The sequence below is a fragment of the Pipistrellus kuhlii genome, unplaced genomic scaffold (genome assembly GCF_014108245.1).
Source record: "Pipistrellus kuhlii isolate mPipKuh1 unplaced genomic scaffold, mPipKuh1.p scaffold_m20_p_8, whole genome shotgun sequence".
NCBI lineage: Eukaryota > Metazoa > Chordata > Mammalia > Chiroptera > Vespertilionidae > Pipistrellus > Pipistrellus kuhlii.
Window position 1 is genome coordinate 350585 of NW_023425584.1, and position 26916 is coordinate 377500.

The 26916-nt window shown below is 68.2% G+C and overlaps 2 protein-coding genes across 4 annotated transcripts; both read left to right on the forward strand.

Moving 5' to 3' along the window:
* The first annotated feature begins 13887 nt into the window (after positions 1-13887).
* On the forward strand, positions 13888-21353 carry CHST12 (carbohydrate sulfotransferase 12). 3 transcript variants are annotated; one of them, XM_045576567.1, is made up of 2 exons: positions 13888-13967; positions 18799-21353. In XM_045576567.1, exon 2 carries the CDS (start codon positions 18852-18854, stop codon positions 20061-20063), a length of 1212 nt encoding a protein of 403 aa, XP_045432523.1. In that variant the 5' UTR covers positions 13888-13967; positions 18799-18851; the 3' UTR covers positions 20064-21353. The 3 variants fall into 3 exon arrangements, with proteins under 3 accessions (XP_045432523.1, XP_036279945.1, XP_045432524.1); XM_036424052.2 differs by having other exon boundaries at positions 13909-13969; positions 18802-21353; XM_045576568.1 differs by lacking the exon at positions 13888-13967 and adding an exon at positions 16104-16409.
* On the forward strand, positions 20115-21353 carry LOC123651766 (translation initiation factor IF-2-like). Its single transcript, XM_045576569.1, has 2 exons — positions 20115-20899; positions 20976-21353. Exons 1-2 carry the CDS (start codon positions 20115-20117, stop codon positions 21202-21204), a joined length of 1014 nt encoding a protein of 337 aa, XP_045432525.1. The 3' UTR covers positions 21205-21353.
* Positions 21354-26916: the final 5563 nt, after the last annotated feature.

The window sequence follows — 26916 nt, forward strand, 5'->3', positions numbered from 1 at the left end:
ACACAGGATGGAGGAGGATCTGGGGCCTTGGTCTGCAGTCCCACAGGGCTCCCTGGGGCTCCCTCAGGGGGCGGGGCGTGTGGAGGGATGGGCCAGGGAGCCCTTGCACCTTCTGCGAGCGGAGGGCCCCGTGAGGGCAGGACCACGACTGGGCCTTGGCGGTGCCTCAGTCTCCCCATCCGAGACGAGGTGGCCGCTGAATCACTGCTCCTCGGAGTGCCCTGGGGGTGTGAGCAGCTTGTGCCGCTCGGGGGGAAGTTATGCCTGGCCGGTGGCTCAGCGGTTGAGCGCCCGCCTATGAACCAGGAGGTCACAGTTCGATTCCCGGTCAGGACACGTGCCCACGTTTCAGTCTCCGTCCCCAGTAGGGTGTGTGCAGGAGGCTGCAGATCAATGGTTCTCTCATCATTGATGTTCCTCTCTCTCCCTCTCTAAAATCAATTTAAAAAGTATGTTTTTTAAAAGTTATGCCTGGAGGGGCTTAGGGTTCGCTGGCTGGTCTTATGTGCTCCACTAGGAGTGGGGGGCAACCAGGAGGGACTGAGGGGGGGACGAGGCCCGGACGCAGCTGCATGGTGTCCGCCCACAGGTGGCACTCCGGATCCGCCCGCTCAGTGACACAGAACAGGAGGAGGGAGCCACCGTCATCGCCCACAAAGTGGGTGACCAGGTGAGGCTGAGGGCACAGGGTGTGTCCAGGGGGCGTGAGCTCACCCTCCCTGGGACAATCGCTCATTCACCCTCATTCGGTGGTTCATGCCCATCTGTACACTGGTTACTGGTCCATGAACTGTTCATTCACTCACCCATTCACTCACTCACCATTCACCCACTCACCATTCACCCACTCATTTGCTCTTTGAAGAAATGACTAGTCCGGCCAGCGTGGCTCAGTGGTTTGAGTGTCAACCTATGAGCTAGGAGGTCATGGTTTGATTCCCGGTCAGGCTCAATTCCCAGAGTGGAGTGTGCAGGGAGCAGCTGATCCTTAATTCTTACCTTGTGTTCTATCTCTCCCTCTCCCTTCCTCTCAAAGACCCTCCGCCAGCTCCCCTTCGGGTGGGGGTCGAACTGGAACAGATGAGTGTGTGATGGTGTGTGGGGTCGGCGGGGTCACTAAAGGCCCAGGGAGCCTGGGGACTCATGGTGTGTGGGAGAGGCTCGCTGGAGCCAGCATCTCATTGGCTGAGCACTGTCCTAGGCCGGGACAGGGAGGGGTCCCTGCGCCTGTCATGTGGCTCAGGTTTTCTGCTCCTCAGACGGGGGCTGGAGGCCCGGCTCTCGTGGCTGCGGGGCCTGTGGTCACGTGCAGAACAGAGCACAGGTGAGGGAAGTCCTGTCCAGTGAACCGGGTTTGCCGTTTGTCATTAGAAAGGCGGCTTCCTTTTTTATTTATTTATTTTAAATATGTTCTTACTGATTTTAGAGAGGAAGGAAGGGAGAGGGAGAGAGAGACAGAAACACCAATGATGCAGAGAGAATCCTGGATCAGCTGCCTCCTACACACCCCACACTGGGGATCAAGCCCCCAACCCAGTCATGTGCTCTGGGACTCAAACTGTGACCTCCTGGCTCAAAGGTCGACCCTCAGCCACTGAGCCACGGCTGAGAACTCACGATGTTAACGTGGAGAGTTCCGTGGCATTTAGCACCCACTGCCTCCATCTAGTTCCAAAGCATTTTCACCCCAAAGGAGACCCACACCCCCTAAGCCCAGTGGCCAGGCCCTGGGCGACTCACCCAGCGGAATCACACGGCTGGTTTCCTGCACAGAGCGTGTTTCTGGGGTTCATCCATGTAGTAGCATTTTCTTTTACCTTTTTAAAAAATATACTTTTTATTGATTTTTACAGAGAGGAAAGGAGAGGGATAGAGTTAGAAACATTGATGAGAGAGAAACATTGATCAGCTGCCTCCTGCACACCCCCTACTGGGGATGTGCCTGCAACCACGATCCATGCCCTTGACCGGAATCGAACCTAGGACCCTTCAGTTCACAGGCTGATGCTCTATCTACTGAGCCACACCGGACTTGGCTCTTTTACCTTTTATTGCATTTTTTTAAGTCTGACTCGAGAGCGGACATCGATTTGTTGGTCACGCACGCTTGCATGCCCTGGCCAGGGAGGAACCTGCAGCCTTGGCCGTTGGGACGATGCTCTGAGTCACCGAGCACCCGGCCGGGCTCCGCTTCTTGTGGTGAAGTGACGTCAGGCCACTCGAAGGCCTTCGGGGTCCGAGAAGGGTCCCGGCCCCCCGGCCCCGGGTCCCAGGTCCCAGGCGGTAGCGTTCCCGTTTCCGCGTCCCTCTCGCTCCCTGATCGCAGACTCCCTTTACGGGACATTTCAGGGTGTGAATGCCCAGTCCTGAACCGTGGATGTACAGGTGATTTTATGTGCTTTGTCACCCAGACAGGCATGGGAGGTGGGCACTGTTAGCAAACGCACAGACACCGGCATCGCCCACAGCCTGGACGGCGCCACCGGGCCACCCTGCATCCTGCCGGTGTCTTCTCCTGCCCTCCTCTCCCCTCTCTGCTTTCCCGCACAAGCGCCTGCTTCCAGGCTCTCCGCCCCTTCCCAGCCGCAGCTCCCGTGTCCCTCACGGCGGCCCCTGCCAGTTCTGCCCTGAGCTCCCGGGCCCAGGGGCAGTGCCCGGCGCAGGGGCTGGGAGAGGAGAAGGGGGAGGGGGAGGCGGTGTCCTTGGCTCTCGGAGCAGTCCAGGGGGGAGGGCGAGCTGGCTACAGGGTCCTGTGCTTAATCGCTCGGCGATCACACTGCAAACATTCACCGCTTCTTCTTCTCAAATCGACTTTTATTACTTTTTAGAGAGAGGAAGGGAGAGGGAGAGGGATAGAAACATCAATGAGAGCGAATCATCGATCGGCTCCTGCACACGCCCTGCGGGGGCCTGTGCCTGACCGGGCATCGCACTGTGACCTCCTGGTTCATGGGTTGAGCCACGCCGGCCGGGCCGTTCACCTGTCCCCTCTTCCCAGTGTTTGTCCGACAGCAGAACCATCCTGCCATGTCCGTGCCACCCCTGTGGCTGGGTTAGTGGTGCCACAGGGTCGCTGACCCGCCCCTGTCGTGGCTGCAGCTGGGAGGGCGAGAAGGCGCCGAGAGGGACCAGCAGGCGGTGGCCCTGGCCGGCGTAGCCGGGGACGAGGGCGAGTCCGCGGAGCCCCACGAGGGGGCCCTGTCCGGGGAGGAGGCCGCCCCGCTGCTGCCCGCCAAGCGGAATGCCGCCGCCCTGCAGGTGGGGAGGGCCGCCGCCCGGGACACCTGCTGGGGTCTCTGGCACTGATGGCTGTCTGAGCACCAGCGCTGGCAGCAGCCCCTCCACTGGGCCCCTCCCTCCCTCCCTCCCTCTGTGGCGGGAAGCCGGGCTCGGCGGTCCCCGGGCAGAAGCAGAGCTGGGCTGGGGGCTGGTGCAGATCCATGTCCCTGCATTAGTGATGGCCACACCAGGGGCAGGGCCAGCGTGCGGGCGGGAGGCCGGGCGGAGGAGCAGCAGTAGGCAGGGCAGGGGGCAGGTTTGAGGACGCCCCGGCTCCTCGGACGGCAGGCCTCGGCTGCTCTGGGAGGCGTTTCCGCCGGCCGCTCTCAGGCTCCCGGAGAGAGGCCAGGCCACGGCCGGAGCCCGCTCTCGCCACTCTCTGGAGAGAGCCTTCTCCCAGGCTGTGTCCTGGGGAGAGCGAGTTATTTATTTATTTGTAAATATATTGTTGATGTCAGAGAGGAAGGGAGAGGGAGAGAGAGAAACATCAGTGATGAGAGAATCATGGGTCGGCTTCTCCTGCTCGCCCTGACCGGGAATCGAACCTCTTGGTTCAGGGGTCGACCTTCAAACTCTGAGCCACACCAGCTGCTGCCTTTTCTTGAGTTTGATTTGCACACCGGGCCCATGGGGGGAGCGGGCAGTGTCCTTGGGGGGCGTGGGGCACAGACCTCGGTCCCCGCAGGCGGAGCTGGAGCAGGGCCTGGCCAGCCCCCGGGGGAAGGTGGCCCCGGAGCTGGAGGCGCAGGAGGCCGGGGCAGAGAACACGGCATGGCTGGCAGCGCACCTTCTGGCTCAGAGGGACCTGCTCATCGGGCACCTCCGCCAGCACCCGCGGCTGTGTGAGCAGATCATCGGGGACCAGCGGCAGCTCATCCAGGGTGAGGCGGGGCCCGCTCCCCTCGCATGCACCTGCCAGGCCGTGCCCTCTGCGGAGATGCACCGGGTGGGCTGCCCACCCGCTGGGACCATCGGCGTTCTGCCGCCCCAGCCCCCCACTCCTCCGCAGCCCAGGCCAGCGTGCCCTCTGGTCAGCCTCAGCTGACGGCGCGGGGCTGTGTCCGCTCGGGACACGAGTGTTCCGCTGACGGAGCCTCCGCCTGAGTTGTCCGATTACCCGTGTTGCTCCTTTGGGTGCTCACCTCCGACGGCCCGTCAGCTTTGGAGGGCACCTGCACCCAGGAGCGTGCCCCTGACCAGAATCCCCCCAAGCCTGGCTGTCAGGCCAACGCTCCAACCTCGGACCACGCCAGCCAGGGTCCTTGAGGCCTAAACTGCGTGGTCTTATCTTGCGGCCTGTGTGGTCTCGGAGGGTTTGCCTGCCGACGAAGGGCGAGTCCGTCTCTGCACCAGGCGCCGTGCCCTGATGCCCTCCCTCCCCCGCAGACGCTGGCACCCCGTGCCCGCGGCTCTGGACGCGCGCTACGGCCTGGACGCGCGGGCGCTGGCCGAGGGCTCGCTCTCAGCCACGGCCGCGGCCGGCTGCCGGCCAGTGAGTCCCGGCACGGGCGGGTGGGCCTGGTCGGCGTGTCCCCGCCCGCCTGCCTGGGCTCAGGCCTGTGCCGAGGCCGTGGACACTGGCCATGGAGGCGGGAAGAGGAACTTGGGGACCCCAGGAGCCAGGCTGCTCTGGCCAGATGCACCGAGCAGTGCCGGCTCCGGCCGGTGTGGGTGGCGGGCCTGGGGTGCTGGGGGCCTGGGTGTGATGCCCACAGGCAGGTCTGCCACCTGGGCCGCGGCCAAAGGTCCCGGCCGCAGGGAGGAGGCCTGGGCCAGAGCGTCTCCTGGCTCTCCTCTGGGGACTCCCAAGGGGCCCCTCAGCCCCTGCCGCCCATTCCGGGGACCCCTTAAGGAAGGAGGTCAGGGTGGAGAGGGGGACTCCCGAGGGAGGCGGGGGTGGGGGGCGGGCTCTGAGTTCCTTATTTAGACCAACACGGTCTAAAGCTCTGCCCACGTGGAGACTGGCCTGGTCCGCCAGCTGCAGACACTCTCCTTTGCTGCTTTGCTTCTGGAGAAAAGGGGACCCCTGACTTCAGCCAGCGTCTCTCCTGCGCCTGTTTCTTAGGTTGTTATTGACTTTTAGACAGAAGGAGGGAGAGGGAGAGCTGCCTCCTGCACGCCCCCCACTGGGGATGGAGCCCGCAGCCCGGGCCTGTGCCCTGACCCGGAATCAAACCTCCTGGTTCATGGGACGACGCCCAGCCAGCGAGCCCCACTGGCCAGCCCTGGGCCCTTTTCTGCTCCAGGTCAAGGCCCCCCGCGCGGCCCGGCCCTCGCTCCTGGGCAGAGAGCCCCGTCCTGTCAGTCTGTCTGTCTGCTGGGGCTCCGAGGAGAGGGCTGTGGGGGGGCCGCGGGGCCTCAGGGCACCCCGGCTGAGGCCTCCCCAGCTCCCGTCTCCGTCTCCCGCAGGATGGCGCTGTGGGGAACACATCTCCACCCCCGGGGAGGCCCGCGGAGACCAGGCTGATAGGAAGCCAAGCGCTCCGAGGGCGCAGCCCCCGGCCGGCCGGGACCTCGGGAAGGTGGCCGCCGGCACCGAGAGCATCGCCCTCGTCCGGCCTCCGGCGCTGCCGCTCCTCCCTCCACCTCCCCGAGGAGCCAGCCCCGAACTCCGGGGACAGGAGCCCAGCAGACGGGAGGCGGCCCCGCGCCATCCCCGCCCGGGAGGGCTCCGCGGAGAGGAAGGCCCGGAGCGGGCGGTGCCCCCGCCTCAGCCTCAGCCGGGGCGCACGGCCGGTGGGTGGACAAGGCCTCACATTCGGTCCCGGGTCCCGGCAGACCACACAGAGGGCAGGTGGCCCCAGCAGGGAAGGGTGGATGGGCCCTGGACACAGGGGAGGAGAGAGCCAGTCCCTGCACCGCCTCCCCCTGCACGCCCCCATGGGGATGGAGCCCACAACTGCCTGCACCCTCACTGGGAATCGAACCCTGACCTCCTGGCATAGGTCGAGCCTCAGCCACTGAGCCAGCCAGCTGGACTCAGCCTGTGTATTTAAACGTGAGCCATCGCAGTGGGCTAGGTGGGAACCGGTCCGTGGGGAGGGCGGTGCTGAGAAGGGAACGTGGGACAGACAGCCCTTCCTGCGGGTGTTCGATCACGGAGACCCCAGGCACCCGAGCGGGCTGGCACACAGCAGGCGCTGACGCAGTGCACACAGGAGGCGCCGACACAGTGCACACAGGAGGCGCCGACGCAGTGCACACAGGAGGCGCCGACGCAGTGCACACAGGAGGCGCTGACGCAGTGCATGGTTCGTCTCAAAGTGACCCTGATGTCTAGTTCCCCCCGACCTGCCCCCCACGCCCTGCCCGCTGTGTGATCCCCCTGCAGGCCACGGGGACACCGCAGCCCCCCTCCCCGGAGCACTTGTCTGCGAGCCAGACGCCCCTCGCACCCCATCAGCCGCCAAAGTCCTCGGGCCTCTTCCCTGCTGTCCCCACGGCCTCCAAGACGAAGCCCAGCCCCACGCAGGTACGGGCTGTGTCCGTGTCCTTTACCCCCAGTGAGGGCACCCAGCGGGGGATTTGGTGGCGGAGAGGGTGGGCGGGCAGTACCTTGTTTGAACATCTGGATGGTCATCATGTTCATGGGGCACCCAGAGGAGGGGCACCCAGCAGAGAGGCACCAAGCGGAGAGGCACCCAGGGGAGGGGCACCCAGCGAGGGCACCCAGCGGTGGGCACCCAGGGGAGGGGCACCCAGCAAGGGCACCCAGCGAGAGCACCAAGCGGAGAGGCACCCAGTGAGAGCACCCAGCGGAGAGGCACCCAGCGGAGGGCACCCAGTGGAGAGGCACCAAGCGGAGAGGCACCCAGCGAGGGCACCCAGCGGAGGGCACCCAGCGAGAGGACCCAGCAGAGGGCACCCAGCGGAGGGCACCCAGCGGAGGGCACCCATGTGAGAGGCACCAAGCGGAGAGGCACCCAGCGAGGGCAACCCAGGGGAGAGGCACCAAGCGGAGAGGCACCCAGCGGAGGGCACCCAGTGGAGAGGCACCAAGCGGAGAGGCACCCAGCGGAGGGCACCCAGTGGAGAGGCACCAAGCGGAGAGGCACCCAGCGGAGGGCACCCAGCGGAGAGGCACCCAGCGGAGGGCACCAGAGCAGAGGGCACCCAGCGGAGGGACCCAGGTGGAGGCACCAAGCGGAGAGCACCCAGCGGAGGGCACCCAGTGGAGAGGCACCAAGCGGAGAGGCACCCAGCGAGGGCACCCAGCGGGAGAGGCACCAAGCGGAGAGGGCAACCCATCGAGGGCACCCAGGAGAGGGCACCCAGCGAGAGGCACCCAGCGAGAGGCACCCAGCGGAGAGGGCACCAAGCGAGGGGCACCCAGCGAGGGCACCCAGTGAGAGCACCCAGCGGAGAGGCACCAAGCGGAGAGGCACCAAGCGGAGAGGCACCAAGCGGAGAGGCACCAAGCGGAGGGGCACCCAGAGGAGGGGCACCAAGCGGAGAGGCACCCAGCGGAGAGGCACCAAGCGGAGAGGCACCAAGCGGAGAGGCACCCAGCGGAGAGGCACCCAGGGGAGGGGTACCCAGCGAGGGCACCCAGCGGAGGGCACCCAGCGGAGGGGCACCCAGAGGAGGGGCACCCAGCGAGGGCACCCAGCGGAGGGCACCCAGCGGAGGGGCACCCAGAGGAGGGGCACCCAGCGAGGGCACCCAGCGGAGGGCACCCAGCGGAGGGGCACCAAGTGGAGAGGCACCCAGGGGAGGGGCACCCAGCGAGGGCACCCAGCGGAGGGCACCCAGGGGAGGGGCACCCAGCGAGGGCACCCAGCGGAGGGCACCCAGCGGAGGGGCACCCAGAGGAGGGGCACCCAGCGAGGGCACCCAGCGGAGGGCACCCAGCGGAGGGCACCCAGCGGAGGGGCACCAAGCGGAGAGGCACCAGGGGAGGGGCACCCAGCGAGGGCACCCAGCGGAGGGCACCCAGCGGAGGGGCACCCAGAGGAGGGGCACCCAGCGGAGGGCACCCAGCGGAGAGGCACCCAGCGAGGGCACCCAGCGAGAGCACCAAGCGGAGAGGCACCCAGTGAGAGCACCCAGCGGAGAGGCACCCAGCGGAGGGGCACCCAGAGGAGGGGCACCCAGCGAGGGCACCCAGCGGAGGGCACCCAGCGGAGGGCACCCAGCGAGGGCACCCAGCAGAGGGCACCCAGCGGAGGGCACCCAGCGGAGAGGCACCAAGCGGAGGGGCACCCAGAGGAGGGGCACCCAGCGAGGGCACCCAGCGAGAGCACCAAGCGGAGAGGCACCCAGTGAGAGCACCCAGCGGAGAGGCACCCAGCGAGGGCACCCAGCGAGGGCACCCAGCGGAGGGCACCCAGCGGAGGGCACCCAGGGGAGGGGCATCCAGCGAGGGCACCCAGCGAGGGCACCCAGAGGAGTGTATGTGAGACGACACGTCAAGGGAGACACAACGTCTTAGGTTTCAGAAGAGAAGGAGTGGGGGGCTGAGGTGTGGCCTTGGCCACAGGCTGACCGCTCCTCCCTGCCAGGGTCTGGGGACAGTGGAGGCCGAGGCCGCAGCCCGCTGCCCCCAGCAGCCCCTGCAGGCCCCGGGGCCACAGTGCCCAGGGCCCGCGAAGACCCCTGTGAGGACGGAGGGCAGAGCCGCCGGTCCGGGCACGGCCCTCCCGGGGCTGGGCTGAGAGACGGGCCCTGGCCGGGGCGTGGGGGGCAGCCACCCGGCTCCCTGCAGCCGAAGGGCCAGCAGCAGCTCAGCAGCCGCCTCGGAGGAGGGGCCACCGTGGGTGTCAGAGACCCCCCAGGCACTTCGGCTTTTCTGGGTGATTCCGATGCGGGTGCTCGTCCCAGAACCACTGCGCGTCCGGTTCCTGCTCCGGAAGGCGCCCTCCGCGGGCTGGGACCCGGCCCCCTCTGCCCCGGAGCAAGTGAGGACGCCACGGACACGGGTGGCGCCCGCAAGACAGCTTGTCCCCTCCGTGTGCAGCAGTGGGGACAGTCCAGGGGGACAGCACCAGAGGGTGTGTGTGTGTGTCTATGTGTGCATGTGTGTGCATGTGCGAAGTGTGCACACACGTATATTGTGTATGTGTGTACATGCATGTGTGTGCTTGTGTGAGTGTGTGCACAGAAGAGGAAGAGGAGAGAGGTTTGCTTTCAGGAACTGGCTCAGGTGATGGCCGGTCTGCGATGTGTAACCTGTGGGCAGGTGGGAGACCAGGAGGCGCGGAGGCCGCAGCCGGAGTCTGAGGCCGCCCGGAGGCCACACTCCGCGCAGGACCAGCCCTCTCCCGCCCAGCCCCCCACGGATCGGATCGGACGGAGGCGGCCCCACAGGGAGGGGATCTGCTTGACTCCGCGTCCCGCCGAGTTCCAGGTTAATCTCATCGGAACAGCTGAGTCACGTGGCATCTGGGCGGTGTGACCATGTACCTGGGCCCGTGGCTGAGACAAGTCAACACATAAAATGAACCCTCATACCCCTGGGGTGGCCGTGGCCAGTCTGCAGGGACACTGGTCCCCACGCGTGTGCACATGGGCTCCCAGATCAGCCAGCGTCGGGGGAGAATGAGAATGTTCTCCCCGTCCCAGGACCTGCCCACCCCTGCGTCCCCTCGTCCCTCCTACCCGGCTCTGCGCAGCGGCCCGTCCCTCAGGGCTCTGGCCTCCTCAGCCTGTGTGAGCTTCCACCACCCTTTCATCAACACGCAGGGCTGGACGTCGGGCGGGACTGTGTGCACACACATGCGTGTATGTGCACATGTGTGTGTGTAGGTGCAGGGGGTGTCACGCCCACCTGCCTGTGTTGCACGGACCGGCTCTGGGAGGTCAGCTCGGCGGGGGTCCCGGGGGATTTGGTGGCGGGAGAGGGTGGGCGGGCGGACCTTGTTTGAACATCTGGATGGTTATCATGTTCATGGGTGACCTGGTGTAAACGGTAATGGCATTACAAACAGCCAGCTTCTGCTGTTTGCTGGCGGGAGCAGGGAGCTCAGCCCAGCACGGAAGAGGGCGGTCACCACAGGATGCCTGGGGCCGGGCTGTGAGACAGCGCCATGTGCAGAGGGGCTGGCCCGGGCAGCTCTGCAGAGGCCGGGACGAGGGCGGAAGGGGCTGTGCTCTGAGGTCAAAGCCGCGCTCTGAGCGGGGCCCTGAGGCCGCACGGGGACCCCCTTTAAAGGGTGCTCCCCACGTTTCCAGGCTGACGGGTCCCCAGTCACAGTTTTTTGGGGATCAGAGTCCCGTCAGGGCTATGCCTTGTCCATGTGTAAGATCTGAGTGCATGTGTGTCTGACCATGCGTGTGCTGTGTGCGGGTCTTGTCTGTGAGCACACATGTGGATCTGACCATGTGTGTGGTGTGTGTGGACCTGCCTGCATGCGTGGTGTGAATAGCCGTGTCTCTGGGGGCCCATAGCGTGCTGGGTGAGGTGCAGCCACACGGCCACTCCCAGGAGGGCGCGAGGGGCTCCGCCCTTGGCTGTTGGAGCCGCCGTCCTGGTGGGCTGGCCTTCGGCCGGAGGGTCAGCATCCTCAGGGCAAAGCTGTGCCTCGGCTTGGAAACAGGGCCTTTGCAGGGGGCCCGCTAAGGATCTCAGCTGAGGGCCTCTGGGTGTAGGGTGTAGGGTGGCCCCAGCCCACAGACACGTGTCCTCATGAGAGAGGCCACAGAATCACAGAGGGAGACAGCCCTGTGATGGGGCAGGGACTAGTGATGTGGCCGAGAGCCCAGGACCACACAGGGTGCGGGGAGCTGGAGGGGCCAGGAGGACCCTCCCCTGGGGCCTCAGACCGCAGTGCTGACCTTGACCTCCGCCCCCAGCCTCCAGCTTCAGAGGGAAAGGGTGTCTGTTCTGTGAGCGTCTGCTAGAGCTGCGGGGGAAAGCGGGTGGCGTGGGCAAGGCGCCGGGTCCTGGACCCTGGAGCAGGCTGGGAGGGCCACCGGGTGCCCCGCCCGCCCCCTCTGTGCACCTGGTCCAGGTGAGCCAGGCAGGAAGCCGTCTGTGCAGAGCAGCCGGAAGGAGCTGGGATGTCACAGCCCCGGCGGCCTCCCTCCCCAGCCCCTGCCCCGGATGAGCCAGCCTCCCCACTCTGGGGGTCCATTCGGAGGACTGAGGCCCAGCAGCCCCCCCCCCCCAGGGTGATCTGATGAGGAAGCACCGCCTCCGGCTGTCCCCTCCTACCTGTCTCCCTCCCTCACATGCTCCTCCACCAACTCCACCCCCTCACCCCCCCCCCCCCCCGCAGGGTCTGCTTTGGGCCGGACCACGCTGGGCGGGAGGGCTTCCCAGGACCCGGGGCCTGGACCACCTGCTCCACAGAGGTGCCAGGTGCCAGGCCTCTTTGCCGAAGCTTTACGTGTGTCCTGAGAGTCCGAGCATTCGCCCAAACGGAAAAGGGCACAGCCCCTGGTTCCAGAGATGGAGCTGCCGTTTCTCACCTTTCTCAGCTCTGCAGGCTCGGCCGCCGCTAGGCCACCCCTGCTGGGGGCGCTGGGGCGCTGCTCACCAGAACGAAGGAGGGAGGTCCAGCAGGCCCCCCAGCAGAAGAGGCCAGGACCCCCACCTCCTGCCCTCCTCCGCCTGCGGGGCCGCCCAGGGCCCCGGGGGTCGTTTGAAGCAGCAGCCAGTCTGTGAGGCCAGAAAGGTTGGCGGCTGCCGGTCTGAAGCATCAAACGGGAGAGGAGCCGGCCGGGTGGCTCAGTGGTTGAGCATCGACCTGTGAGCCAGGGGGTCACCGTTGAGTCCCGGTCAGGGCACAGACCCAGGTTGTGGGCTCCATCCCTAGTGTGGGGTGTGCCGGAGGCAGCCGGTCCATGATTCTCTCATCAGGGGTGTTTCTGTCCCTCCCTCCTTCTCCCTTCCTCTTTGGGGGGAGAAAGATACGGGAACAGAAGCAGCTGCCATTGTCGCATGTGGTTGACCCATCGGCCAGCTTCCTGCCTCGCCCAGGACCACACCTCCCGCAAGCAACCTCTGCAACAGCCGTGGACCTGGCGGGCCGGGGGCCCGGCTCCGAGTTCCTGTCCGTTCGCTTGGGTTCTCCCACCACCTGCATGCGAAGGAGGCGAGCGAGCCTGCAACTCTCAGACCTCTGCTCGGTGGGTCCTTTTCCTGGGGGACAGTACCGAGCACCCCAGCAGCAGCACCTCCCATTCCTCTTCTGCGGCACTGACACCCCTGGCCCAGGCCTCGTAACTCTGTCTTTTCTCTTGCAACTCGAGTTATGAAACCAGAGCTGGGTGCCTCTGCTGGGGACGTCACAATAGCTCAGACTAAGCACAGAGGGGGGGCGGCCGCAGCCTTTGCACAGGGACCCGGGGGTCCTGGGGGGGGGTGGAGGGCTGGGGAAAGGCAGCCCTCGGGGTCCCCCAGCTTGAAGGAGCTCTGGGCCACGAAGAGGGGGAGGGGAAGTCATGATGGGGATGCCCAGGGCGGAGCGCCTGCTCACAGGCCCTCAGACGGCCCTCCTTGGTCCAGGCTCTCTGCAGTGCGTGACCTCTGGCTCCGGAGCCGGAGCCAATCTGGCTTTGGGCCCAGACGCTGTCACCCCCTGGTGGGGTGCCTGTGGCTGGTTGGCTTACTCCTCAGAGCTTCGCTGCCTTAACTGGAGGTGAGGAGGTCAGGAGTAGCTGTGGCAGGGACTTACGTTAACATGTGGGGATGTTGCTAATGTAAGAATTGTGTGTTTTAAAAACTGAAGTGAAATCTACATGATAAAACACCATTTTAAAGTGAACGATTCAGGCCTGGCCTGATGTGGCTCCGTGGCTGAGGTCCACCCATAAACCAGCAGGTCACAGTTCCATTCCCATCAGGGCACACGCCCCCGGGTGCGGGCTCCATCCCCAGAGTGGGGGCGTGCGGGAGGCGGCCGACCAATGATGTTTCTGTCTCTTTCCTTCTCCCTTCCTCTTTGAAATCAATAAAAATATATTGTATATTTAAACACACACCACGGCCTTCCTTCCATCAGAAGACAGCCCGCGCTGTCCCCTGGGAGGAACATGGAAAACATCGCTGATTGGACACTTTCTGGACTTAATGCCACTGACCCGCACGTTAAAAGACGGTTAAGACGGTAACCTTTATGTGTGTGCATTCACCACAATTAAAAGAACGCGGTCCACACTAAGAACAGCGGTTGCAGTGCATCTTGCTCAGCGCGGCCCCTCGCTGGTCTCCCAGTCCCTGGGAAGGGATGGACTTGGGGCGCTCAGAGAGGTGCAGGCCCTCGCCAGGCTGCACGGCGGGTGCAGGGCTCGGCTGGGAGCACCGGGTCCTCGGCGGGCAGAGGCGTCGCCTGCACGCGGTTAGCGGGCCGGGACCGCGTGGCTGCAGCGCCGCGCGGGGCCCAGCGGCCGGGCAGCCGGATCGCGGACCCCACGTCCTTTCTCGCGCCCACGGGGGAGAGGGGCGGGCGGGAGAGAAGACCCGCTGGAGGCGGAGCCAACGCCGCGCCCCGGAGCACAGGATTGGCTGCTGCGGAAGGGGGCGGGGCCGCCGGCCGTAAATACGGCGCCACATGGCAGCGGCGGGGGGGCGGCGGCGGCGCGCAGGGCGCAGGCGCGTTCCGGGCTGGCGCCCCTCGGCCGCCGTGGCCCCTCAGCGGGTCGCGGCTTCTCGCGAGAAGAGCGGGAGGCGGGGCTGCGCGCGGGGGGCGGGGCCGGCAGGGGCGGCGGCGGGAGGGTCCGCGGGCCGGAGGCGGCGGCGGCGCCAGGTGAGTGTGGGCGCGGGGCGCGGGGCGCGGGGCGCGGGGCGCGGGGCGCGGGGCGCGGGGCGCGGGGCGCGGGGCGCGGGGCGCGGGGCGCGGGGCGCTGTGTGACCTTGGCCGGGCCCGCAGCCTCTCTGGTCCCGCCCGCGGCTGAGGGGCCGGCGGGGAGCGCGGCCCCCGCAGGACCGCCGCCCGCTCGCAGGCCCGCGGGGCCCGGGCCGCTGTGGGTGCGGCCCCGTCATTCGCTTCCTGTGCGTGCTCCGAGCCCGGGGTCCGGGCCGCCTCCGTGGAGCCGGGACACCGGGCTCGTCCCCGGACCCAGGCGGCCCGGGCGGCGCGGGCGGAAAGGGCTGTGGCTGCAGCGCCGCCCGGAGCTGCCGGAGGGTCCGCGCCCAGCAAACCGGCCCCCGGCCCCCGGCTCTGGGCTCCGGGCTCCGGCTCCCCGCTTCCCGCCCTCGGCTCCCGCTCCCCGGCCCTCTGCGCCCCGCTCTTCACGGCACAAACAGGATCGCTGCCCGCCGCGGGCGGGGCCGGCGGCCGTGGCGCCGGGCCTGGAGGAGGGAGGCGGAGGGCGCGCCGGGCCGGGCCTGGGCCCTCGGTGGGCGGGTGGAGGCCGGGCCGGGAGCCGGGGCCTGGAGTGCGGGATTCCGGCGGGATGTGGCGGGAGGTGGAGGGGACTGAGCGGGAGCGGAGCGGGAGACCCCGGGGAGGAAGCGGGGGGGGGGGGGCGGGAAGAAAGCGGAACCGAGAGCGGGTGCAGGGCGTGGGCGGAAACCGGCGGAGCTGCTGGCGGGGACACCCGCGGGTTCGGGCGCCAGAACCTTCCCGAGCTGCGGGCCAGCCTTCTGGGAAGGTCTGGGCTGGGCCTCCTGAGCGGGCCAGGGGCAGGGGCCCCGGGCGGGCGGGAGGGAGGGACTCCCACTTTCCTGAGCCATTTCCCGGGACCCCGGGGGCACGGCTGTTCCTGTGGCCGCGCTCCTGCCGCTCGGCCCACCCTCTGCCGGTGCCTTTCTGGGGCATCGTCTCCAGGGAGGAGCCGGGGGTCACACCGAGTGGCCGGCTGGCCGCTCCGGTGATGGGCGCACAGAGGGCTCCAGTAACGGACCGGACAGGCAATGCTTCCTCCGTCAGCAGGGCCTGTTCTGCAGCTGCTGTGTAACCGGCAGGAGGCACCCCGTGGAGGGGGAGCGGGGAGGGTGCTGCAGGCCCAGCTGGAGCGCTGGCTGATGAGGATGTGATTACTGACCCCCTCCCGTCCCCGGGTTCAAAGCTTCCAAGTTCTGTAGTCCCCGCCCACCCGCCCACCCGTAACCAGGAGCAGAGAGCCTGGTGTGGAAGAGGGGCCTCGCCACACTGGGGGGTGAGCAGCAGCCGTCACTAACGCACACGTGGAGACAGAGGAAGAGGAACACCCCAGCACAGGGACAGGGCGCTGAGGAGGGAGCAGAGGCCACAGAGAGAGCCCTCGGACGGGAATGAGCTCGGTGGGGCCGCTGGCAGCCAGGAGGTCACCATTCCGGGTCCAGGCAGGAGCCTGGGCTGGGGCTTGGTCCCCATGGGGCTGTGCGGGTGGCAGCTGATGGATGCTCTCACTGCTGTCTCAGTCTCTCCCTCTCTTCCAAAAATCAATAAAAACATTAAAGGAAAGGCGGAGAGGGTCTCCCAGCTGAGCTGAGAGGCTGGGCCGGCTGCCAGGCCGCTCGCACGCGGAAGGTGGCGGAAGGTGGGGCCGGAGCCGGTGAAGTGAAGGCGCCGGGCAGCGGAGCGGGAGAGGAGGCCCAGCTGCCGAGGGCGGGCTGCCAGGAGGACATGTCCACACGGCAGAGGAGGCCCGTCCTACCGGCCCCGGGAAGATCAGCCGCTGTGGGGAGCGGGGACATGCGGGGTGCGCCGCCCCAGGACAGCCCTCCCCCGGGACCCTCCCAGCCCTGAGGGGAGCCAGCAGCAGGGACCACGTGCCTGGGAGCAGGTGGCCGGGCCGGCTGTGGGGCCAGCAGGGAAAGAGCCTGCCACCCGCCCAGTGGGCAGTGGCGGCCACACCAAACCCAATAGTTGCTATCGCCCTGGGCTGCTCCTCAGGAGAAACCCAAAGATTCCGCAGAAAAGAATGGGGAGAAGGGTGGAGGGTGGAGGGTGGAGGCGGCCGGAGCAGCGGGGCCCGGGGAGGAAGGGCGGGGCTGCTGTTCCGTGATCCCCCCCAGAAGGACTGAATCCGAAACAGATGCCTCCCGCTGGTGAAGCAGACGGAGCGTGGGGAACGCCCTGGGAGAGGAGTCAGGCCCGGCCCCGCGGCTCGGCGCTCTGTCCGCTGTCCGGGCCGGTCACGGCAGAGCTGGCCCTTCCTCCAGCGTGTTTTCCTTTCGCTGTGAGGGCTACACGCTGCGGACGGAAGCCGGGACGGCACCTCGGCCCTTCACCCGCCACCCGCTTCAGAGATTGTGAAATCAGGTCGGTCGTGTTTCTCTGGGTCTGTTGTGTCAATCCTCACCCGAGGATGTTTGTTCCGTTGGTTTTCAGAGAAAGTGGAAGGCGGGGGGGGGGGGGGGGGGGGAAGAGTGGGGAGAAGAGGGAGAGGGGGGGAGAGAGGGACATATCGATTGGTCGCCTCCCACACTTGCCCCGATGGGCAGGGATGGAACCTGCAACCCAGGTATATGCCCCTGACCAGGAATTGAATCCGAGACCTGAGACCTTTCCGTGTGCAGGCGATGTTCCAACCACTGAGCCGCACTGGCCAGGGCAGCATAAGAGCTCCTTTTTGAGCACCTCCTGGGTGCCAGCATGATTCTAAGCCTCAAGGGGGCAGCTGTGCTGACTGGTCAGCTAAGGGCCTCCTTCCACGGCTTCTCTTCTCAGGCAGAGCTGGGGGTGGGTTGACCAGTGACTGGTGCTGGAGGCGACCTGGAGAAGAGGGGAGCAGGTGGGGCGTGACCTGGGTGGCCTCCCTGAGGGGGTGAGCTGTGAGCAGAGGTCAGGAGGGAGAGAGGGGTCCACAGGGGACAGAGCCTGCCCCGGGGGGCCGGGGCCGGTCAGGGTTGTGGATGCATAGGGAGGCCCTGTGGCTGTGGGGGGCCAGGGGGACCGTCACAGGTCGCTGTACGCCGGCAGGACACGGGGAGCCGGTGGCTCCAGTGATCCACGGGGCGTGCGCAGAGGCAGGGAGGCCGTGGCCTGTGTGGTCAGCTGGAGTGTGGCCAGGGCTGGGGTGGAGGCGTACATCCTAAGGCGAGCCTCTGTCACGGTGACATTTATCATCATCGTTTTACCCTGAAATCAATCTCAGAATAGACTTGAGTCTGAGAAGAGTTCTTTGGGTTCCAGCGTCAGATGCCACGCATCGGCTGCTCGATCCTGGAGGAGTGGGCCATTTCGTAGACGTGGTCCCGTCTCCTGAGAACGGGGATCCAGTTTGGGAGTGGGGACGGGGCGTGCTCTGACGTTCCTTCTGCGGGGGGAGTGGGGTGGGGCCAGGGCAGCGGTGGAGGGGGAATCTCCGTGGTCTCCTGGACGCTGGCACCTTCCCCTCTCATCACGTGGCCCCTTACTGTTCTCGCGTGGCCTCGTCGGGGCGTGGAGGGCGGACACCGGCTCCCGACGGCTGGGGCTTCACCTCGGCACCGGCTCCGCGGGCAGCAGGGCCGGTGGGCGGCCAAGGCCACAAACGGAAACTTTCCACGTCGCTGCCGGTGCCCCTGCGACTGCAGCCTCGCACCCGCCTCCCACCAGCGGCAGGAACCAGTAGAACCCGGAACATTCTCGCCCTCTTAACACAGCGCGTGTCCCTGGCTCAGGCTCAGAAGTTGGGGCGCTGGGCAAGAGGCAGATTCTCAGAAACAAAGGTCACCAGACCGAGCGTCTGGTGAGACCGGCAGCTGCATCAGGTGGACCCGGCCCCGGCACCGCTCCGCTCACCGGCCCTCGGGCGGCCGGGGCGGTGGTTGGCTGTGTGGGTCCCCCGGGGCCTGGTGGTCTCCGTTTTAGCACGTGGGGGGTCCCCGCTAAGGAGCGCAGGCCTGGCCGCCGCACTGAGAGCCGGGAGCGGGCACAGCCGCCGTGCTGGAGGCTGGGATGGATGGGCGTGAGGGCAGCTGGCGGGAGCGCCGTGCCCTGGGCCGTGGGGCTGCGACTGGCCTCCCCGCTGCAGCTCCAAGCAGAGGCACCGGCGCCCAGGCCGGGAGAGACGGCCAGGCCACTCGGCAGACCCGCCGGCTCAGGGCCTCACACCCGGAGAGGAGGCCGCTGGCTGAGGTGGTGCTGCGATCGCTGGTGCCGTCCCTGTGGCTGTCCTTAGGCTGCAGTGGTCGGGGCTGGGACAGGCGGCTGCGCACGCACCTTCGTGGCTGAACCGTGAGCGAAGGTGTGCGGTCGGGTCTTGGCCTTCGGGGCGCCGCCTGGGCTGTGTCCTCGCGGAGACCCTGGCTGACCCCTCTTCTCCCTGCTTGTGAGCCTTGACCTTGAAAACCCAACTCAATAGTCACTGACGTTTTAGGTTCCTTTCCCTCTTTTTTTCCTTTCAAACGGTTTCCCTTCCATCTCAGGAAGCTCCCGCCCCTTCCAGAGGAGGAGGTGGGGCAGGCCTGCTGCCTCCTGGTCCCGCTCCTCACTGGCTGCCCGTCCCGCCCATGGCCGCTCGGACGCCTTCCTCTCAGGGTCACCCGCCAGTCACACTCGCTCCTCTGGTCCCGTGACCCGGAGGAGCCCAGCTCCGGAGGGAGCCTGCGCCGGGGGAGGGGGAGGGAGCCAGACGCCCCAGGAGGAGGACCTGGAGGACGGACGGGCAGCACTGACCGGCCCAGGATGCGGGCCGAGGCGCTAACGGCTCTGCCTTGCCTTGCAGCTCCCGAGCGTGGGCGCCCATGAAGCCGGAGTGAGGCGTGGGCCGTCGGCAGGATGGCCAAGGCGCGGCCGTTCCGCCTGTGGCTGGCGCTGGGCTCCGTGGTCATGATCCTGCTGATCATCGTGTACTGGGACAGCGTGGGCACCGCCCACTTCTACCTGCACACGGCCCTGTCCCCGCCGCACCCGCCCGGGCCCCCTCCCAGCGCCGGGCGGGCCCTCCCGGCCGAGGTGGACGAGTTCCTGGAGAAGCTGCTGGGCGCCCCCCAGAGGAGGACGGAGCCCCCGCCGGGCCCCGAGGGCGGTCCCGAGGAGAGCGTGCGGGGCTACGACTGGTCCAGCCGGGCCCCGGGCCCCGAGCCCGGCCCGGAGCCGGACGAGCAGGCCGCGCGCCGGAGCCTGCTGCGGGACTTCTGCGCCAACGCCAGCCTCGCCTTCCCCGCCAAGGAGCGCTCCTTCGACGACATCCCCAGCTACGAGCTGAACCACCTCATCGTGGATGACCGCCACGGCGTCATCTACTGCTACGTGCCCAAGGCCGCCTGCACCAACTGGAAGCGCGTCATGATCGTGCTCAGCGGCAGCCGGCCGGGCCGCGGCGCGCCCTACCGCGACCCGCTCGCCATCCCCCGCGAGTTCGTGCACAACTCCAGCACGCACCTGACCTTCAGCAAGTTCTGGCGCCGCTACGGCAAGCTCTCGCGCCACCTCATGAAGGTCAAGCTCAAGAAGTACACCAAGTTCCTGTTCGTGCGCGACCCCTTCGTGCGCCTCATCTCCGCCTTCCGCAGCAAGTTCGAGCTGGAGAACGAGGAGTTCTACCGCAGGTTCGCCGTGCCCATGCTGCGCGCCTACGCCAACCGCACCAGCCCGCCCGCCTCCGTGCGCGAGGCCTTCGGCGCCGGGCTGCGCGTGTCCTTCGCCAACTTCATCCAGTACCTGCTGGACCCGCGCACCGAGCGGCGCGCGCCCTTCAACGAGCACTGGCGGCAGGTGCACCGGCTCTGCCACCCCTGCCAGATCGAGTACGACTTCGTGGGCAAGCTGGAGACGCTGGACCGGGACGCCGCGCAGCTGCTGCGGCTGCTGGGCGTGGACCGGCGGCTGCACTTCCCGCCCAGCTACCGGAACCGCACCGCCAGCAGCTGGGAGGAGGGCTGGTTCGCCCAGATCCCGCTGGCCTGGCGGCAGCAGCTGTACAAGCTCTACGAGGCCGACTTCGTGCTCTTCGGCTACCCCAAGCCCGAGAGCCTGCTGAGGGACTGAGCCCCTGCCGCCACCACTGCCGCGGACAGACCCGGGACGGTCAGACCCGGGATGGTCACACGGGGGGACAGACACGGGACGGTCAGACCCAGGATGGTCACACGGGGGGACAGACACGGGGACGGTCAGACCCAGGATGGTCACACGGGGGGACAGACACGGGGACGGTCAGACCCAGGATGGTCACACGGGGGGACAGACACGGGGACGGTCAGACCCAGGATGGTCACACGGGGGGACAGACACGGGGACGGTCAGACCCAGGATGGTCACACGGGGGGACAGACACGGGGACGGCCAGACCCAGGATGGCCAGATCCCGGACGGTCAGACACGGGATGGCCAGACCCAGGATGGCCAGATACGGGACGGTCAGACGCGATGGCCAGACCCAGGATGGCCAGATACGGGACGGTCAGACACGCGATGGCCAGACCCAGGATGGCCAGATACGGGACGGTCAGACACGCGATGGCCAGACCCGGGATGGTCACACGGGGGGACAGACACGGGGACGGCCAGACCCAGGATGGTCACACGGGGGGACAGACACGGGGACGGCCAGACCCAGGATGGCCACACGGGGGGACAGACACGGGGACGGCCAGACCCAGGATGGTCACACGGGGGGACAGACACGGGGACGACCAGACCCAGGATGGTCACACAGGGGGACAGACACGGGGACGGCCAGACCCAGGATGGCCAGATCCTGGATGGTCAGACACGCGATGGCCAGACCCAGGATGGCCAGATCCTGGACGGTCAGACACGGGATGGCCAGACCCAGGATGGCCAGATACGGGACGGTCAGACACGGGATGGCCAGACCCAGGATGGCCAGATACGGGACGGTCAGACACGGGATGGCCAGACATCGGGACAGTAAGACGTGGGGACGGCCAGCCCCGCGATGGCCAGACCCAGGACGGCCAGACCTGGGACAGTCAGATGTGAGGACATTCAGACACGGGGACGGCCAGACGCGGGACAGTCAGACGCAGGGATGGCTCCTGAGCCTCGCTGTCATCCGGGGATGAGCTGGGCTGCACCGCGCCTTCTGTGGCCTCGTGTCGCCCCAGCCTCGAGGGCAGAGAAGCCCACGGTGTCTGTCGCGGGCAGCTCCACGCTCCGGTTTTAAAATGACCTGCGATTCTGCACTCAGACTTCTGTTCCCTCTGGGGCTGTGCTCAGCCAGAACTGTGAATAGTGTTTTTTAAGATTAATATATTTCTGATATTTAATAGGAGATAGGAGGAGGGAAGGTCAGAGTAAATGCTACATCTGCTTGTGCCGCCTGCTCGTGTGGTCATTCGGGTGCAGCGAGGAGAGCGCACAGGAAGGGCACACAGTAGGGCTCTGAGCTGCGTCACGGCCATGTTCATGCTCAGAGACGTCACCGGTGGTGGGGTGGGTCCTGGCCCTCAGCACAAAGGAGGCCCCGCTCCGTTGGGATCAGGGCACAGGCTGTGGCCAGGGCACCCCCGGGGAGACCGGCCTCCCCGCGGCACCTGCCGTCCCCCACGCCCGGAGCCTGGCTGTCTGGACAGGAGGCCCGTGCAGAGCCCAGAGCCCTCGGCTGCACCCTCACAGGACCTGGTGGGCAGGCGAGGGCACCACCTCAGGCTGGTCCTGCCGCTCCCCCCCCTGCGCCGCTGAGGGTCCCAAACCGCTGAGGGTCCCAAACCGCTGAGGGTCCTGCACCCCTAAGGGTCCTGCCACTCCCTCCCCCCCACCCCCCGCGCACCGCTGAGGGTCCCGCACGGCTGAGGGTCCCATCCTGCTGAGGGACCCCGGCTTCCCCCGGAAGGTGCCAGAGAGCCAGGCTGAGATGAACCCCTTTATCTCATTTTATTTGTTTTGGTGAATCCTCACCGAGGGCATTTTTTAGAGGAGAAGGGAGGAGAGAGAAGCAGTGAAGTGAGAGGCACAGTGATGGGTGCCTCCCGCACACAGTCCTGGGGACCCAGCCTGCAACCCAGGTGCATGCTCTGGACCGGAATCGAACCCCCAACCCTTCAGCCCTTGGGCCAACGCTCTGTCCACAGAGCCCACCTGGCAGGTCCCCTATTTCAGAGCAGGGGCCACAGACTGGAGTGGACGCCGGACGGAGCTGTGCCGTGCGCTGGTCTGTTGTGGCCGTACCGTGCTGCCGGTAGATTTCCAGAATATTCTGGTTTCAAAACCGGGCCACAGACTCTCCAAGTGGGCGTCAGCGTGAGGTTTCAAGGCGGCGGCCCTGGGCCGTCTGCGCTTCTGGAAGAAGGTTTCCCGGGCAGAGCTGTGAGAGGGGCTGGTGGAGGTGCCCGGCTGGGGGCCGCCCCGGGGGAGTGGGCTGGCTTCCCCCGGGGGAGCCTGTCCCTCTGCCTCCCCCCAAGAGGAGGTTGGGGGCTCAGCACCCGCCTCACGTCTGCTCAGGCGATGGGTTCGTGTCGGGAAATCGCTCCGGGGGTCATTTCTCCTGCAGCTGCCCCCCCCCTCCCCCCGCCCATCGTTCCGCTGATGGGCCCTTGTCCCTGGGAGGGGCCTCGGCCCCTGACGCTGTCCTGGCCTGGTTCCCCCCAGAGAAGGCCGGCCAGTGTGGGAACAGTGCAGCAGGCTCCTGTGGGGTCAGGGCCAAGCCCGGACCTGCAGGCTGGGGTTCTGGGGCCCATTTCCCAGATGGGGACACTGAGGCCGGAGCAGCTGAGGTGCTGCTCAAGCCTCACGTTTCTCAGGAGCCTGGGTGCTCAGCCCTCGTGCTGCAACCAGAACCTTCTGCAGCGTTTGACGTGGGCCTTCTCGGGAGCTGCCCGCACAGGCTGTCCCTCCGGTGGGCACCTTGGTGTGAGGCCGTCTTTGGAAAAAGCCAGCGCTCGCTGGCTGGGGGCGGGAAGGAAGATGCAGGCCTGGCCCTCAGGCTGGGAAGGCGGAAGGCGGGGCAGGAGGGGGACTCAGTGTTGGCAGCGGGAGGAGAGGAAAAACCCAGCGCTTCGGAAAACACCCCGAGGAGGCGGGAGCGGCCTGGCCTGGCCCGAGAGGGGAGCCGCCCTGCAGCAGTGCCAGGCACGCCTCCGTGACCCTGAGATGTGCGTGTCTGTGGCGGAGCCCACAGCGAGGGGGGGAGGGGAGGACTGGGCCTCTGGGACGGGCCCTCATTCCCGATGCCCCCTGCAGAGCGTGGCTCCCCCGGGCTGCCGGCTCCTCTCGCCAGGCTGCTGGCCCCGGGGCACCTGCCGAGCCGGCCCCTGGAGCTGCTCCAGCCGGAGCCAAGGGCACCGCCTAATACAGAGGCACTCGGGCGCCTCAGCCAGAGGGTGGTGGGTGCCCAGGGGCCCACAGACCCTTATTCCCCTGGGAAGAGGGGGCCTGTGCCCACAGCCAGCAGAAGCCAGCACCAGGCTCCCGTCTCCCTGCGCGCTGGGGGGCCCAGGTGCCGGTGACACCCAGAAGCCTCGAGTGTCTAGGGGCCCAGAAACAGTCCCCCACACGGCGCAGGGTCCCCCACACGGCGCAGGGTCCCCCACACGGCGCAGGGTCCAGGGCTGGGCCTCGGTCCCGTCTCCCCAGGGACCAGCGGGCTCCCAGGCCAGGCTGGGCGGGTGGGGTCAGAGTGGCCCCAGGTGGTGGGCTGTGGGCAGCCGGACGTGGGCGGGCTGGGGTCCGAGCCTGTGGGGTGAGGGGTGGAGGGCCGGTGGGTGTGTGTCAGGCCCGAGGCCCCTCTCCACTAACCAGCGGGTCCCTGGCCCCCGGCTGCCGGGGCCGAGGGGCCTGAAGAGCGGCTCCCCATGGGGAGGGGCCCCGCTCTGAACCACAGCAGCCCCAGCGCCGAGGCCCTACGGCTGCGCCCACCGGGCCCAGCACCTCCACCAGGGGGCAGCCTCTGTCTGTTCACTGAGGCTGTGAGCAGCCAGGCCTCCGGGACCTTTAAACCCGAGATGGGAGCGGCTCTGTTCGCCAGGAGGTGCCCTGGGTCTGGGCCGGCCTTTCCCCCAGCTCCTGGCACCCGGTGTCCACTGCTTCCCGGGCGGCAGGCAGCACCCACCTTCCCGCGCCTGCTGCTGCCATCGCTCTGGTGTGAGGGAGGGCTGCCCTGGCGCCCCGTCCCTCGGAGGGAGAGGGTGCCTCGGGGCCCTCCAGCCCTCGGCCTCAGGGGGAGGCAGAGCCCGGGATCGCTGCACCCCAAGACCAGCGTGCGGGGGGGGGGGCACACCTCCAAAGGGAAGCTGGCCTGGGCTTGGGCAGGGCTGAGGGGAGGTGCCCCTGCGCTGGGTGGGAGGAGAGGGAGGGGGACAGTTCACGGGGGAGACTTGTGCCCGTGATGGAGCTGAGGGCACGGGGGCAGAGTGGTGGGAGCAGAGGTTTGGGGGCGAGGGTGTCCGCTGAGCGGGAGAGAGGCGGAGGGAGCTGGTGAGGCTGCAGTGCTGATGGGGTGTCCACGGTTCACCGCGGTGGTGCCCCCTGCAGAGCGTGGCTCCCCCGGGCTCTGTGCCACGGCTCTGCCTCCACCCGCCCGGGCAGCCGGCTCCATCAGCACTCCTCCAGCCTCAGTTTCCCCACTGCGGAGCGGCCGGAGCGTGGGAAAGGGCTCTGCTCCAGGGCCATTGTGCCCACAGGCTCCTGGGCGCTCGCCACGCTCGGCGCCCGCACAATGCCCGCTCTGAGCAGAGCCGTGGGTGGGCCGTAACCATGGCGAAGGCCCGGAGGCAGCGGGGCCCACTGCCCGTCGGGGCTGCCGGCCGAGACCCCGGTGAGCGCTTTGTCCCCAGGCTGGAGCGGGTCCCAGGCCAGAGGCTGGCATGGCTGCCTGCCGGGCAGGAGTGGGGTCGGCTGGGAGATGGGGTCGGGGTCGGGGTCAGGCTGTTTCCGGGTCCTGGAGCACAGCTGGGCGGGCTGGGAGGGTGGCCCAGGGCACCGTGCCCGCTGGCAGGGATGGCCACGGGGCACCCCTCCCCGCCCGCTCTGAGCCGCCCGGGGCCCAGGCGGGTGCTCCGGAGTAGGATGCCCTCATTCCGGGGTGCTCCAGGCAGCTGGCCGCCCAGGCGGGGTCCCCTGCAGGGTCCCCACCCCCTCACCTCCGGGCCCCTCTCCGAGCGGCAGGGCTGGGTGAGCGTGGGCCTCCCCCAGGGCCTCCAGGTGTGGGGTCAGACCCAAAGCTGTGCTTACAAAGCCCGTGCTTGCAGCCAACAGAGGGGAGAGCAGCCGTGGAAACTCAGCCACACGGACGTGCAGGCGCCTCGGCCAGACCTGGCTCTGCCCGGACCCGCCCCGTGGCCGTGGACAGTGCCCTCCGTGTCTGCGATCCCAGAACCCTGCCCGGCCGGCGGCTCCGTGGCTGAGCCTGGACCCAGGAGCGGAGGTCGCGGTTCCGTTCCCATCAGGGCGCGCGCCCGGATTGCGGGCTCCATCCCCAGGGGGGCCCGCAGGAGGCGGCTGGGGCCCAGAGCCCCTGGTGGTGGTCCTGAGGCTGGGGAGGGGGAGGGGAAGCCCTCGGGTGTCATCGAGAGGGGTGCCCAGGGAGAGCACCCGCTGCAGCCCGCAGGTGCCGCCAGGTGCCCGTCTGCCAACTGCGCCCACCACTTTGCCCTCTCAGCCCTCCCTGCCCTGGGTGTGAACCCCCAAGTCCCTCCTGCTCGGTTCCTGCGGCCCCGTGCCCCTGCCAGTGCGGGTGGCGCCTCCCCCTCCCCCTCCCTGCTCCCGGGCTAGGAGGAGGGCTGGGCGGGGTGGCGGAGGGCGCGTCCCGGTGGAGCCGCGGCTGCTTGGTGCTGAGAAGACAGCTCCGCGCCCACCGCAGGCTGTGCCTGAGCAACAGACCTTGCCCTGCGGGAGGCTTTGTGACTGAAGGTCCTGGGTCACAGCAGGCTGAGACGTCTCCCCCTCCTGCTCCAGCCCAGGTCCCCGCCCGCTCAGAGGCCCGCTTCTCCGGACCCTCTCTGAGCAGGTGGAGAGCCAGCATCCGCCCCCTCCTGTCCCGCCGACTGCCCCCCCTCCTGTCCCGCCGACTGCCCCCCAGGCCGCCCCGTCCTGGCTGCCCCCCAGGCTGCCCCGTCCTGGCTGCCCCCCAGGCCGCCCCGTCCTGACTGCCCCCCTCCTGTCCCGCCGACTGCCCCCCAGGCCGCCCCCTCCTGTCCCGCCGACTGCCCCCCAGGCCGCCCCCCTCCTGTCCCGCCGACTGCCCCCCAGGCCGCCCCCCTCCTGTCCCGCCGACTGCCCCCCAGGCCGCCCCCTCCTGGCTGCCCCCTCCTGTCCCGCCGACTGCCCCCCAGGCCGCCCCGTCCTGGCTGCCCCCGTCCCCCCCTCCTGGCTGCCCCCCTCCTGTCCCGCCGACTGCCCCCAGGCCGCCCCGTCCTGGCCGCCCCCGTCCTGGCTGCCCCGTCCTGGCTGCCCCCGTCCCCCCCCCCAGGCTGCCCCCGTCCTGGCTGCCCCCCAGGCTGCCCCGTCCTGGCTGCCCCCCTCCTGTCCCGCCGACTGCCCCCCAGGCTGCCCCCTCCTGGCTGCCCCCCTCCTGTCCCGCCGACTGCCCCCCAGGCTGCCCCGTCCTGGCTGCCCCCCTCCTGTCCCGCCGACTGCCCCCCAGGCTGCCCCGTCCTGGCTGCCCCCCTCCTGTCCCGCCGACTGCCCCCCAGGCTGCCCCGTCCTGGCTGCCCCCCGTCCCCCCCTCCTGGCTGCCCCGTCCTGGCTGCCCCCGTCCCCCCCTCCTGGCTGCCCCCCTCCTGGCTGCCCCCCTCCTGGCTGCCCCCTCCTGACTGCCCCCCCGTCCCCCCCTCCTGACTGCCCCCCTCCTGGCTGCCCCCGTCCTGGCTGCCCCCGTCCTGACTGCCCCCCGTCCCCCCCTCCTGGCTGCCCCCCTCCTGGCTGCCCCCTCCTGGCTGCC